Consider the following 15,800-nt stretch of genomic DNA (forward strand, 5'->3'; position numbering starts at 1 on the left):
GTCTCTTCCTCTCAAAAATAAATAAACATTAAAAAAAAAAAATAACCATTCCAACTTGAGGGTTTAAAAAAAAATAAATCACAAAGCTTTAGGCCAACTCTTGCCCAAAAAGTACCTTTGTTTTTCAAAAGGACTTCTCTCCACCTGAGTGAAACCAGTGGCACACCTTCTCCCTTGTTACTGTTGGGCACAGGAACAATGACCAAAAAATAGGCTACACCTCTCACTGTTCTGACTTGTGATCCATACGGAATGTGTACCCAAAAGGTGGGAGGGTGGGTTGGGGGGAGGTTACAGTTGACCCTTGAACAATTCAGGGTTTGCGGCACCCCGCCCCACCCCGTGGTTAAAAATCTGTGTGTAACTTTTCAGTCTCCATAACCTTAACTACTAATAGTCTGCTGTTGACTGGAAGCCTTACCAATAACATAAATAATTGCTTAACACATTTTGTGTCTTCTATGCACTATATACCATATTATTACAATGAACGAAGCTAGAGAAAAGAATGTCCTTAAGAAAATTATAAGGAAGAGAAAATAGATTTACGGTACCATACCGTCTTGAAAAAAGTCCACATGTAAGTGGACCCACGCAGTTTTGAAACCCATTTGTTCAAGGGTCACCTGTACTTGGACACCACTTAATGTACCAAAAAGAAAGGAAAGGAGATATTTGAAGGTCCACATCACTGACCTGGTTTGTGATGGAGAAGGGGTCGTGATTGGGCCTGGCATGTGCTAAGCGAGGCTGGGTCTTTCCCCCACCTTTTGCTGCAGTTCCTTCTCTGAAAAAACTTGGAAATGCTGCTTTGTGTCCTCTCTGGAGGGGTGGGGGAAGGAAGAAGGTAATTATTTTCTAACTTCAGGGTTTTAAAATTCAATTTTTAAATTGCAAAACGGGTACCTAGGTGGCTCAGTTGATTAAGTGTCCAACTCTTGGTTTCGGCTCAGGTCATGATCTCACGGTTCGTAGGCTCGAGCCCCGCAGCAGTCTCTGTGCTTGATAGTGTGGAGCCTGCTTGAGATTCTCAATCTCCCTCTCTCTCTGTCCTTCCACAACCCCCCTCTCTCAAAATAAATAAGCTTTTAAAAATATATAAATAAGGGGCACCTGGGTGGCTCAGTCAGTTAAGCATCCAACTTAGACTCAGGTCATAATCTTAGGGTTCATTGATTTGAGCCCTGGGTTGGTCTCTGTGCTGATGGCTCAGAACCTGGAGCCTGCTTCAGATTTGTGTCTCCCTCTCTCTGCCCCTCCCCCACTCATGCTCGCAAACTCTCTCTCTCTCAAAAATAAACGTTTAAAAAATTAAAAAATATATAAATAAATAATTTGCAAAACAAAAAGTCCTATAAAGAAAACAACTATCCTGTTGACCTTAAAAATAAATATGCAAAATAACGCACACCCATGGTTAGACGAGGAACACAGCGTGGGAAGAAGTGCCTTCCGCCTTCCTGGTTCTTCAGGAGCAGTTAGCAGTTTGTGCTTTCTTCAGAAACCTAAATCTCCAGGTAAGCCATATATCTACATATCTCCTTTTTAAAAATTAGGGTCTTTCTACCCATGTTAGCATACATTGTTAGGCACTGTTTCTTCCCCAACTAATGCACCCCTGTGCAGTATATCTTTAGTTAAAAGGTGCCTACAATTCACATCTATATTTTGAACAAATATTCTATTGTTATGGGAGTTCTGTAAAGAACCAGTCCAGTTCCCCTACTGTGATTAGATTATTTCTGGTAGTTTGCTATTATAAACGGTGTGTCCACAAACATTTTTCTAGATGTATAAATGCTTTTGCAAGTAATTTAGTAAATTTCTACCATATAAATAGGTCAAAGGTATATGCATTTTTAGTCCTGATCCTGACAAACCACCCTCCAAAAATGTCATGCTTATACTCAACGTCAATGGTACATGAAAGTACCTTTTTCTCCCCGTGCCCTTAACTGATTTTCTCAAACTTTAAACATTTTAATAATTTGGTATGTATGTGTATTTAAGATGAGGGGAGCCTGGGTGGCTCAGTCTGTTAAGCGTCTGACTTTGGATCAGGTCATTATTTCACGGTTTGAGGGTTCAAGCCCCGTGTCAGACTCTGAGCTGACAGCTTGGAACCTGGAGCCTGCTTCACATTCTGTGTCTTCGTCTCTCTGGGCCCCTCCCCTGCTCATGCTCTGTCTCTTTCAGTCTCTCAAAAATAAGTAAGTGTTTAAAAAATTTTGTTTTAATAATTTACTCTTTTCTCTCTAAACTCCTGTTTTCTTTGAGACTTCTCTGCTAACCACAGTACTTTCTCACTCATAGAGACTGAAAAATCAATGAGGAATTATGGTAGTATGTTAGTTTCCTGGTCTAGGACAGGTATAGACTCAAAAATGATTCAGAAAAAGGTCAACAACCCAACCAAAGAAGGTCAAGTGTATGCGCTAGAAGATCACATGAAAAGAAAACATAGGAAAAGATATTATAAGCTTAGAAATAGGGGGATAGCCTCCCTCAGTCTGTTTTTAATATTTATTTATTTTGAAAGAGACAGAGAGAGATAGAGCATGAGTGGGGGAGGGGCAGAGAGAGAGGGAGACACAGATTCTGAAGCAGACTCCAGGCTCTGAGCTGTCAGCACAGAGCCTGATGTGGGGCTCTAAATCATGGACCAGTGATCATGACCTGAGCTGAAGTCGGAAACTCAACTGACTGAGCCACCCAGGCGCCCCTCCTGCTATTCTTAATTTGCTAGGAGTTCTTGGTTTTTATCTTTTTAATGAATGGATGTAGAACTTTTTCCAAATGCTTTTTCTGCTTCTACTGAAATGATTTCATGAATTTCCCACTTATTTTGTTAATATAGTGATTACATTGATTTTCAAGTGTTAAATCAACTTTGTATTTATGAGATAAACCTTTCTTGTTCATTGTGTACTACCAACCTTTTTTTTTTAATGTTTATTTTTGAGAGAGAGAGGAAGAGAGAGTACGTGAGTGGGGGAGGGACAGAGAGAGGGGGAGAGAATACAAAGCAGGCTCTGCACTGTCAGCACAGAGCCCTACGCAGGGTTCAAACCCATGAACCATGAGATCATGACCTGAGCCGAAACCAAGAGTCAGAATCTCAACTGACTGAGCCACCCAGGCGTCCTGTAATACAAATCTTTTAAAATATTGCTAGTTTTCGGGGCGCCTGGGTGGCTCCGTCGGTTAAGCGTCCGACTTCAGCTCAGGTCATGATCTCGCGGTCCGTGAGTTTGAGCCCCGCGTTGGGCTCTGTGCTGACTGCTCAGAGCCTGGAGCCTGTTTCAGATTCTGTGTTTCCCTCTCTCTCTGACCCTCCCCCATTCATGCTCTGTCTCTCTCTGTCTCAAAAATAAATAAATGTTAAAAAAAAAATTAAAAAAAATTAAAATATTGCTAGTTTCCATCTGCTAATATTTTATTAAGCAATCTTATATCCATATTTATAAGGTACATTCATTTATATTTTGCTTTTTTTTTTGATAAAGTCTTTCCAGATTTTTTATTATTGAAGTATAGTTGATATACAATGTCATATTAGGTTTAGGTGTACGTGATTCTACAATTCTATACATTACTCAGTGCTTACCACAAGTGTAGTCACCATCTGTTGTGTTTCCTATGCTGTACTTTTCATCTCCATGACTTACTTATAACTGGAAGTTTGTACCTTTTAATCCCCTTCACCTATTTTGTCTGTCCCTCTCCCCTTCTTTGTCAGGTTTTGATATTACATATACACACAACAAGTTGGGTAGTGATCCTGTCTTCTTTATGTCTTGAAAAAAATTGTGTAAGGTTTGTGTTACTTCTTCCTTGAATGTTGATAGAATTCACTAGTGAAACTGTCTGGAATTGAAGTTTTTTCTTGGAGAAACTTTTTATGACAAATTCAAAAAATTTAAAGATATAGGGCTATTAAGTTTCTATTTATACTTGTGTCAATTTTGGTTAAGTTGGTTTCTTAAGAAATAAGTGTATTTCATTCAGGTTGTCAAATTTGTTGCTATGAAGTTATTCATAGTTTTCTCTCATTATCCTTTTCATATCTGTAGGATCTGTGATGATAACTCCCCTATTCACCCATGATACTGGCAATTTGTTTTTTCTTGGTAAGTCTAGCCAGGAATTTGTCAATTTGGTTGCTCTTTTCAAAGAATAAGCTTTTGGCTTGGATGGTTTCTTTGTTGTTTATCCTCTATTTCATTTATTTATTTTTTATTTAATATATGAAATTTATTGTCAAATTGGTTTCCATATAACACCCAGTGCTCATCCCAAAAGATTCCCTCTTCAATACCCATCACTCACCCTCTCCTCCCTCCCACCCCCCATCAACCCTCAGTTTGTTCTCAGTTTTTAAGAGTCTCTTACGCTTTGGCTCTCTCTCCCACTCTAACCTCTTTTTTTTTTTCCTTCCCCTCCCCCATGGGTTTCTGTTAAGTTTCTCAGGATCCACATAAGAGTGAAAACATATAGTATCTGTCTTTCTCTGTATGGCTTATTTCACTTAGCATCACACTCTCCAGTTCCATCCACGTTGCTACAAAGGGCCATATTTCATTCTTTCTCATTGCCATGTAGTACTCCATTGTGTATATAAACCATAATTTCTTTATCCATTCATCAGTTGATGGACATTTAGGCTCTTTCCATAATTTGGCTATTGTTGAGAGTGCTACTATAAACATTGGGGTACAAGTGCCCCCTAGGCATCAGTACTCCTGTATCCCTTGGGTAAATTCCTAGCAGTGCTACTGCTGGGTCATAGGGTAGGTCTATTTTTAATTTTTTGAGGAACCTCCATACTGTTTTCCAGAGTGGCTGCACCAGTTTGCATTCCCACCAACAATGCAAAAGAGATCCTCTTTCTCTGCATCCTCACCAACATCTGTCATTGCCTGAATTGTTAATGTTAGCCATTCTGACAGGTGTGAGGTGGTATCTCATGTGGTTTTACTTGTATTTCCCTGATGATGACTGATGTTGAGCATTTTTTAATGTGTCTGTCAGCCATCTGGATGTCTTCTTTGGAGAAGTGTCTATTCATGTCTTTTGCCCATTTCTTCACTAGATTATTTGTTTTTTGGGTGTTGAGTTTCATAAGTTCTCTATAGATTTTGGATACTAACCCTTTATCTGATATGTCATTTGCAAATATCTTGTCCCATTCCATCTGTTGCCTTTTAGTTTCACTGATTGTTTCCTTCGCTGTGCAGAAGATTTTTGTTTTGATGAGGTCCCAATAGTTCATTTTTGCTTTTGTTTCCCTTTCCTCCGGAGATGTGCTGAGTAAGAAATTGCTGTGGCCGAGGTCAAAGAGGTTTTTGCCTGCTTTCTCCCCTAGGATTTTGATGGCCTCCTGTCTTACATTTAGGTCTTTCATCCATTTTGAGTTTATTTTTGTGTATGGTGTAAGGAAGTGGTCCAGGTTCATTCTTCTGCATGCCAATGTCCAGTTTTCCCAGTACCACTTGCTGAAGAGACTGTCTTTATTCCATTGGATATTCTTTCCTGCTTTGTCAAAGATTAGTTGGCCATATGTTTGTGGGTCCATTTCTGGGTTCTCTATTCTGTTCCATTGATCTGAGTGTCTGTTCTTGTGCCAGTACCATACTGTCTTGATGATTACAGCTTTGTAATACATCTTGAAGTCCGGGATTGTGATGCCTCTAGCTTTGTTTTTCTTTTTCAGGATTGCTTTAACTATTTGGGGTCTTTTCTGGTTCCATACAAATTTTAGGGTTGTTTGTTCTAGCTCTGTGAGGAATGCTGGTGTTATTTTGATAGGGATTGCATTGAATATGTAGATTGCTTTGGGTAATTTTAACACTATTTGTTCTTCCTGTCCAGGAGCAGAGAATCTTTTTCTATTTTTTTGTGTCTTCTTCAATTTATTTCATAAGCTTTCTATAGTTTTCAGTGTACAGATTTTTCATCTCTTTGGTTAGGTTTATTCCTAGGTATTTTATGGTTTTTGGTGCAATTGTAAATGGGATTGATTCCTTGATTTCTCTTTCTGTGGCTTCATTATTGGTATATAGGAATGCAACTGATTTCTGTGCATTGATTTTATATCCTGCGACTTTGCTGAAATCATGGATCAGTTCTAGCAGTTTTTTGGTGGAATCTTTTGGGTTTTCCATATAGAGTATCATGTCATCTGCAAAGAGTGAAAGTCTGACTTCCTCCTTGCCAATTTGGATGCCTTTTATTCCTTTGTGTTGTCTGACTGGAGGCTAAGACTATGTTGAATAACTGGTGAGAGTGAACATCCCTGTCATGTTCTTGAGCTTAGGGGGAAAGCTCTCAGTTTTTAGAGGAAATTAAAAAGTACATGGAAGTCCATGAAAATGATAACACCACAGCCCGACGCCTCTAGGACACAGCAAAGGCGGTCATAAGAGAGAAGTATATAGCAATCCAGGCCTTCCTAAAGAAGGAAGAAAGGTCTCAGATACACAACCTAACCTTACACCTTAAATAACTGGAAAAATAACAGCAAATAAAACACAAAGCCAGCATAAAGGCAGAAAGTGAGCAGAAATCGAAATCAACCAACCAAACAACAACAACAACAAAAAACCAGTAGAACAGATCAATGAAACCAGGAGCTTGTTCTTTGAAAGAATTAACAAAACTGATAAATCCCTCACCAGTTTGATCAAAAAGAAAAAGGAAAGGAACCAAATAAATAAAATCAAGAATGAAAGAGGAAAGGTCACAACCAACACAGCAGAAATACAAACAATAATAAGAGAATATTATGAGCAATTATACACCAATAAAATGACAATCTGGAAGAAATGGGCAAATTCCTAGAAACATTTAAACTACCAAAACTGAAACAAGAAAAGTTGAACAGACCCATAACCAGTAAAGAAATAGAATTGGTAATAAAAAATCTTCCAAAAAACAAGACTCCAGGGCCCAATCATTTACTTTCACCTTATCTGTGTCTTTAATAGTTTGTCTCTTATAGATAGCATATAGTCCTTTTAAAAATTCACTCTGTCAATTTTAACTGTATTTAGAGATCGTTAATATATATATTTTTAAGTTTATTTTGAGAGAGAACACACAAGCAGGGGAGAGACAGAGAGAGAGGGAGACATAGAGAATCCCAAGCAGGCTCCACTCCATCAGTGCAGAGCCTAATGTGAGGCTCAAACTCATGAACCGTGAGATCATGACCTGAGCCGAGATCAAGAGATGGCTGCTTAACCGACTGAGCCACCCAGGCACCCCATAGACTGCTAATATTTAATGTAATTCCTGCTAATGGTGGGATTTAGGTTGACCCTGTTATGTTTTCTGTTTGCTCCTCTTTTTAAATCTCTGTTTTCCCTTTCCTGCCTTCTTTTGGATTATTTGAATATTTTACCTATTGGAATTTGGACTGGTATGCCTCTTTAGGTTTTCTTTTTTGTTTTTGGTAGTTACTCCAGGAATTACAATATACATACCTAGTTTTTCATAATCTGCTTAGAAGAAGAATACAAAATTCTTCATTTTGTAACAAGTATAAGCTTCACGTAATAAGTAGAAGCATGGCAACCATATGGGTCCTTGACCCCCAAATTTTGTTATAGTTGTCACATGAATTGCATTTACATACATCAAAACCCTCCGTAGATGATGTTAAAATTTTTGCTTTCAAATATATATATATTTTAAAGAATGTAGGACGGGAAAAAGTCTTTTATTTATCTAGATTTTTATCATTTGTTATTCTTCCTTTGTTCCCAGAGATCCAAGTTTTTCCTTCTGGTATCATTTTCCTTCACTATGAGGAACTTCCTTTAGCATTTCTTGTAGAGTAGGCCTGCTGACAATAAATTCTCTTAATTTTTCTTCATCTGAGGATGATTTTATTTTACCTTCATTCCTCTGTCTAGGTGACTCTTCCACAATCCACATGCTTTTTTTTCTCCCCCTAGGGTCCTCAGATAGTTTCTTTTGTGTTTGGTCTAGTTTTTAGTTGTAATCAGTGGAAAAGACTTGCATGCGACTATGCCAAACTATGCCAAACTAGAATAAAAATATATTTTTTATACCTTATCCTTTCTTTGACAAAATCCATTACTCCATTAAAATTGGAGGGGGATGTGGTGTTCTTACATGGGCATGTTTCCACTTGCCCCAGAATATGTTTTTGTTTTTTTAACTCCAAGGATTTTTAAAGTTTATTTATTCTTTTTTTTTTTTTTTTTAATTTTTTTTCAACGTTTATTTATTTTTGGGACAGAGAGAGACAGAGCATGAACGGGGGAGGGGCAGAGAGAGAGGGAGACGCAGAATCGGAAACAGGCTCCAGGCTCTGAGCCATCAGCCCAGAGCCTGACGCGGGGCTCGAACCCACGGACCGCGAGATCGTGACCTGGCTGAAGTCGGACGCTTAACCGACTGCGCCACCCAGGCACCCCTAAAGTTTATTTATTCTTAAGAGAAAGAGAAAGCAAGCCAGGGAGGAGCAGAGAGAGGGAGGAGAGAGATTCCCAAGCAGGCTTTGTACTGCACTGTCAGCATAGATCCCAAAGCATGGCTCCAACTCACAAACTGTGAGATCCTGAGCTGAAATCAAGACAGTCAGATCCTTAACTGACTGAGCCACCCAAGCACCCCTGGAATATGCTTTTTCAACAGATACATAATTACAGATGGTGGCAAATTCAAGAAAAAAAAATTTTTTTTTTTCACTCAATTCAACATCACTGGTAAGTGTTGTCTGGTATTCCCTAGGACTATAATTGTTTCAGTTCAACTCCTGGTGGTACCCACCACTTGAATTGTCATGGCTTGTCTTAGCCCACTATTGATTAACCTAGTCCCTTGACTTACTTGTTTCAGTGGAGATTTAAACCATGAGCTCCTACAGAGTAGGGACCTGTTTACTGCCACACCCTCCAGGCACACAGATGTTCGATAACTATTTCTTGAGTGAATGAGCAAAATATGATCTTGGCACTTCTAGTACCCCCTTATCATTCCCCTTTTCCTTTATCTATGGCACTTATGACTGTGTAAGGTAATTTATTATAATTATTGTTATCATTTTCCTCCTACCCCTTAATGTAAACTCCAGGAGGGCAAGCATCTTTACCTTTTTAAGAGACACTGATGCTGTGACGTTATGTTTTCTGGCATTGTACCGGACCTATAAGGTACGCATTGAATGAATAGTTGCAAGTCAAACATAAGCAGTCCTTACCATACATATGATGAACCGGCAATACTTTCTTCTTTCCAGGGAGATTAGTATATGCTGGAAGAATACAGGACACAGGCTCTCCACTGCTGCCCTAGCACCATTTTTGTTCCTGTTCTCTTGCTGCCGTTCTGCTTCCTGTCTCTTCTCACTGCCTCCTCATGTAGGTCCTAGGAGGTGGAAGACTCAGTCTATTCCAGGTGTTAGGAGCAGGGACTCACATTCCTTCTTTCTGGTGACTCTACCTTGGGGCACATCACCGATAAACTTATGGAGGAGGAACTTTTATAAAGATCAGCACTTACAATCTCATGGAAATAAGCCCTTTCACAGGCTAGCTAGATGGCTTTTTTTTTTTTTTCACTCCCGAGGGACATGAAACAAACCATGGGAAGTTTTTCTGCCTTACTAATGATATAATATGTCCTCTGAGTGGCAGCGTGACCTATGCTTAGGAGTGTGGGTTCTGGAATCAGACAGGTCTCAGTTCATACTCCACGGCCACCACTTTCCCTTGGTCTGAGCTTATTTCCTCATCTGTAAAATGCTTAATGTAGTGTCCCATCAAATAGTAAGCAGAAGCATGCAATACAGGTTACCTGTTTTTCATGGACAATTATGAGTATTCTTTCCAGCCCTTTCTAGTGTTATTTTCTGAGGTGCCTAATATAGAAACTTCAATGAACGAAGCTGCTAGGAAACTGGGTGATAATTATCAAAGGTTTTATGGTTGATAATTATAATTTTTTGAGTATATCTCTCTGCTTTAGTCTGTCAGAGTGAACATGACTGGTCACATTTGTTAATGATGACTGAACATTCTGTAGGACACAAGAATGATCTTCAGGTCATCATGCTAAAGATAAATTTTCAACATCCAGGACTTAGGACCATAAAAATAAGAGATTTTCCTGAAAATGTCTTGACCCCAAAACCATATATTAGAAGTTGTATATTTTAGGGGCGCCTGGGTGGCTCAGTTGGTTAAGCATCTGATTTCAGCTCAGGTCAAGATCTCATGGTCCGTAGGTTCAAATCCCACGTCAGGCTCTGTGCTGACAGCTCAGAGCCTGGAGCCTGCTTTGGATTCTGTGTCTCCCTCTCTCTGCCCCTTCCCTGCCTGTGTCTCTCTCTTTTTCTCAAAAAATAAATAAGCATTACAAAAAAAGTTATATATTTTATCACCTCATTGTTATGTACATAAAATTATTCTAATGAAATCAGAATTTGAGGGGATCTACTATTACAGTGGGATCATTTCACATGTTTGGTCATAATCTCTCCTTAATAGCTTGCTTCTTTCTCTGCAGTGTATGTGCCTAAGTATGACTGGCACATTGGTGTGTGTGTGTGTGTGTGTGTGTGTGTGTGTGCGCACATGCATGCACACGTGCCTTTTTCTAAAGGGCAAAAAGGAGCAATTGACCACTTCAAACAGTGCAACATTATCTTCATCCCTGTAGAAGAACTTGGAAGATACAGCTTTACCTGAAAGTCTTGGATGGCTCTTCTTCAAGAAGCAACCAGGGCTACGGAGAATGATTTCTGGAGGGCAGGTCTCCCTCTGAATTACAAACTGGTGAACCTAGAAGGGAAACTTCCTGCTACAATAACACAGCAAGGCGATGTGATGAACACTTTTATTTACAAATATAATTAAAAGCTCTGACAGTTATCATGCTCTTCCTTGGAACCTGAAAAATGTTTTGTTTTGTTTTTTTTAAAGTGCATGCAAAAGAAGTAAAGCCTTTTTTTTTTCATCATTTTTTATTGTAAGAAAATACACAGTTTGAAAGTGTGAATAATGCAATATTTATGACCAAGTTATGGGACTCAGGGAGGGGAAGGGAAATAAAGAAAAAGATCCAGATGATCTGATTGAGAGACAGTGTTGAACTCCAAATACTGAATTGGAAAAGGAGGAAGGTGGGGAGGAATAGGAGGAGGAAGTAAAAAAATTTGATCAGAGAAACAGTTAAAATACAATATGAAAATAAGTAATACCTCTCCTTAAATTCCTTCTATACACAAAATACACGATTTGCCAAAGCCCAATTTGTGCTACTGGGATTCTGTGAGCTCCTTAAGTGTATTCACATCCTCTGCAACAGCAGAAAATGATTATGATACAATCAGAATATGCTGAAGACAAGTTAAACTCTTGCCAGCAGGTTCTTAAAAATCACAAGATCTCTTCACCCCGCCCACCCCCCCGTCCCCAAAAAAGTAATAATATGTCACCACTGATATGTACATCACAATTAGTTTCTGTAAAATGTATCAAATTTTCAATCTTTAATAAAACTTTGTTTTTTTTTATTCCTGATGAATAAATACCAAAAAAATAAAATAAAATAAAATAATGCAGCAGCTAGTTAAGGTGTAAGGCTGCGGATATTGTGTCTCTCTCCCCCTTGGCATTTATTATTATTATTATTATTATTATTTTTATTTTTATTTTTATTTTTATTTTTTTGCTTTACTTTCACAGATTGGTGGTAATGAGTGATTGCTTAAAGCAATATATACCCACTTTTTTGTTGTTGTTGTTGGTTTATTGTTTTGTTAGAACTGTCTCCAAAGTTTTCACTGAAACATTTTGAATCACATCAATACTGTGACGTGTACTATGAATAGAAGAGATGGCCAGGTTTTGGCCAGCACTGAAAGTTGACACGGGGGGAGGAAGGGGCCCCTGATGGAGTAAGAATAAACAGGCACTAGTCCGACACGATGTCAGTAAGAGTAAGAGAGAGAGAGAGTGAGAGCAACGCCCGTTAAAATGGGGAATGTGGTTTTGCAGGGTCTGAATTTTTTTCTGTTTTCTTTTTTTTTTCTTTTTTTTTCTTTTTTTTTTTGTAAATGGCAAAAAAATTTAATCTCATCTATAGTCCTCCTTAGGAAAATCTAATGTAACCAAATTCCCAAATCCCATTCTGAGGCTCTCCATGTCAAAAGTTTCAATCTCTCGCTCTTGCCTTTCCAATAGGTACTTTATTCTCTCGCTGCGTTCCTTCTGAAGGGCAGCCAGCTCTTCTTCAATCTGAAAAAAGCACAAGCAAGGAGCCGCTCTTAGTGGCAGGGGTCTCCCTGCAGGCGCTCACAAACACACACATCCACACACATGCACACGTGTGACGAACGCACACCCAGGAACTAAGCGTAAACTAGACTGGGGAAGGCTGGGAGAATCCTGGGATAAACGTCTTGTATCTAGTCCATTATATTCAAAATCTGCTCACAAGAGTAACAATGTTTGGGGCCCGCCTGGGGCGAGCCGGCGCTATCATTCTAGCAGACCAAGCAGCTTGGCTGATCCGGGTCAGTGTCCTGTCTCAGCAGGAGATGGCTCAGGAGAAGCTAAAAGACACTCAAGCACAATTAGACTGTGCTGCTTTCCCATAGAGAGCCAAATGCCCCCTGGGTCATTAGCAATTTAGTTCTAGAGCAGGAGCTGTGAAAATAGTCTCTTACGTTGGTCTCAGGGAAGTATCAGAAGAAGGTACAGATAACTGGTTAAGCAAATAAATGCTTAACAGCTTTTAGATGCTTTATGAAATCTTTTCTACTTCCTATTCCTCAGCAATATTTACAGCAATGACTATTTCACTTCTGATAACATTTATTATGCGGGGCAATATCAGCTTCTCTTCCTTTTAATTTCTTTTAAAGAGCCCTGCTGGTGATTTCTTTCGGTTTAGAAATAGCTGGAAATAAAAAAACAAATCCGCATCTGGCTTCCTCGTACCATTCAGCAGCCATGCTATCTGCTCATTGTGCCTTTCACATGTGTCCTATCAACTACCGGGTGACCCATGTTGTTCTCCTGGCTGTGAAGGCACAGGGTTTCCTAGCAGGGTAATAGAAAGAGCTTACTTAGGCTGTGGGGTCAGACTTAGGCGGGTAACTTCAGCATTTGGAGCCTTAGTATCCTGCCTGTGGGATGCAGATCAGGCCTACCTCTCAGGGGTCCTAGGAGTGTAACAGCAGATAATGAGTGAACAGCGCCCGGTTTAGGTGCAGGGGCTGGGCTCTGCGAAGGGCAGCTCCCTGGGCCAGGGCCCGTCCTCCGCGCAGCTGTGCGCGGCCCAGAGTAGTGCTTTCGTACCTTCTGCTCAAGATGTGCCCTGCGCAGAGACACCCTCTGCTCCAGCTTCTGGAGCTCTCGCTCGTGCTGTGCCTCTGTCTGCATCTTGATCTTGCTCTGGTAGGCGTTGAGCAGCTCCATCTCCTGCTGTAGCTGTAGCCTCAAGGCCTGGCACTCAGCTTCTTGCGCCTCATCGAGCCGCAACTGTGGGGCACAAAAGACACACGCTGTAATTCATCCCTGGCTCACAGTGCCTGCTGCCTGCCAGAAGATGCCTCCTTGTGTAGAGTGGAACAGACCCCCTCAGAACACCAGAGGCCCCGGGTACATTCAGAGTTAGAAATCAGAAATAGTGCGTTCTGCCCCATGGGCTACAAAGTTCTACAAACACATTCCTAAAGCATTCTTTCTTAAGAAAACAAACACATTCTTTTCTTAAGAAAAACTGGTTTTCTTAAAACCACAGTAGCAGGAGTCAGGAGGGCTACGTGCCCCAGTGATGAAGCCGGTGGGTTTTGGATGTAGACTCCCGAGCTTGAGGTCTAGCTCCACGATTCGCTCGGGTGTGTTACCTTGAGAAGTTACCTCTCCGGGTCCCGTTTTGTTCCTCTCAAGAAAATATCAGTAATAGTTCCTACTGTCTAAGATTGGTATGAACATTAAATGAAGGAATTCACACGACATCCTAGGCATGGTTCTAGATGCATACCAAGCGCTTAGTAAATAGTAGCTGTTATCATCATTTTGGTTTTGACTAACCATTTTCATACTTAAGTATCTTTAACTCTCAAACCACCATACATTGACATATCCTTAGCTCTAAAAAAGGAGTCAAATCTCCATTACACTTGGGGCCTATCCCACAGTTACACTTATGATCCTAGCAAGCGATGGCGGTCCTTACTGCTGGCCATACAAGTTGTCCTGCTGGCCAGCCAATCTAAAACTCTTCCTCGCAGAAGATAGCCAAGGTTCAAAATCTCTTCCCCACAGAAGATAGCCATGATGATCTCAAGGAGCACATTTGGGGTTGAAACGGCAAAGCCCAGATTATAAAGTAGGCCAATAGAGTGCCCCTTGCTCCCTCTAGCTCCTGAACTTTGTATTATTATACCACGCTACTGATCCTGTATGGGGAATGGGCCAAGTCAGCCAGCACAAATGCCAGCCTTTCAATGAGCATAACTGAAGGTTTGGGGCTATTAGTGGGACTATGTTTTGAGATTGATGATCCTCCTGTCTTAGGCTTGGTTTTGTCTAAATCTATCAGGCCCTCAGTTTAGCTGGGAAGTTAAGAGATTAGAATCCTTGAATTAGGTAGTTCTGCCAACACTGAATTTATCCACATGTTTCTACACAGACCACTTCACCAAGACACTTATTCTCCATTTTACACTCCCTTCCCTAATTGGTGCAATTTTTGACAATTAGCAATATATTTCAATATCTTAAAAAACTTTTGGTATGTTGTTAGAATAGTTTTAGGAAGTTATCTGCACAGTGTCTTCTTTAGTACTTTAGAGAAGTATATCACATGAACATAAAATAAACAACAATCATATCTCCATGGTATTTTCTAGTAATTAATCCTACCCAGCTTTCACTAAAATCCGCTGAAGAGGAAACCTCTTTTCTTATTTTCCCAAATGAAGGGAGAAGAGACACAAGATACGACAGTCTGCAGCAGGAGCAGCCTTACAGATAAATGCCAAAGGGTTTACTGGCTCCCAATAAAATGTATCAATTCCCTCTCAATATGGGAGTTTCCTCACCAATAAAGGGAATGAAAGTCTGTTCTTTTCTACTTGTTTCTGTTAATTGTTATGAGCCCTGGCCCAGTGGGTGAGAGGTTCGTCCTATGGGCAGTTTAGACCATTGGAACGTCTCCATCTTCTCTTCTTTCTGGCGTTCTATTATTAATGCCCGTAACTATGTTATTCCGTACCAGCTCTGCTCTGTAAAAGTGCCAGCCTAGAAATCAGAGAGGATATTCCAGTATCTGCTGTTCATCATCCCAAAGTTGCACATGTCAAACTCATTAAAATGTTTTAATGAATTGTAGGTAAATACCATGTCTGTTTCCTGAAGTGGATTAATGTGAATGAAAGGAGGTGATGGCAGCTTCATAACGTAATATGGCCAGGCTTACGAACTCCTCCCGAAATGGGGTCAAATCCCAGCTTCATCACTACTCAGCTAACTACCACTGTGTGAGCCCCAAAGCCAGGAGCTGGCACATTATAGCCCAAGGGCCAAATCTGACTTGCTGCCTATTTTTGTCAATAAGGTTTATTGGAACACAGACATGCTCATTCATTTATGTTCCATCCAGGACTGCTTTTGCACTACAAGAGCAGAGTTGAGTAGTTGTGACAGCGACCCTGTGGTTCACAAAGACTAAAATATTTATTACCTGCCCCTCTACAGAAACAGTTTGCCAACTCTTGCCCTAAGCAAGTGGCTTTACTTCAATAAACCTCAGTTTCC

The 15,800-nt window shown here is 40.1% G+C and overlaps 1 protein-coding gene and 1 long non-coding RNA gene across 5 annotated transcripts in view; one reads left to right on the plus strand and one right to left on the minus strand.

Moving 5' to 3' along the window:
• The first annotated feature begins 257 nt into the window (after positions 1-257).
• Positions 258-11,848, plus strand: LOC147575325 (uncharacterized). Its single transcript, XR_015242266.1, has 2 exons — positions 258-4,130; positions 10,633-11,848. It is a non-coding gene; the product is annotated as an uncharacterized LOC147575325 (long non-coding RNA).
• TAOK3 (TAO kinase 3) overlaps positions 10,853-15,800 on the minus strand; it is a 180,886-nt gene continuing 175,938 nt past the window's right edge. For all 4 annotated transcript variants that reach the window (XM_025933299.2, XM_086681802.1, XM_086681801.1 and 1 more), the window contains 2 exons: positions 13,335-13,517; positions 10,853-12,269 (listed from right to left, as the gene is read on the minus strand). In XM_025933299.2, the coding sequence (XP_025789084.1) occupies positions 12,108-12,269; positions 13,335-13,517 (345 nt within the window). In that variant the 3' untranslated portion in view covers positions 10,853-12,107. The remainder of the gene's footprint in view (positions 12,270-13,334; positions 13,518-15,800) is intronic.

This window comes from Puma concolor, chromosome D3, assembly GCF_028749965.1.
Source record: "Puma concolor isolate L17-30 chromosome D3, mPumCon1.1.hap2, whole genome shotgun sequence".
NCBI classification, from domain to species: domain Eukaryota; kingdom Metazoa; phylum Chordata; class Mammalia; order Carnivora; family Felidae; genus Puma; species Puma concolor.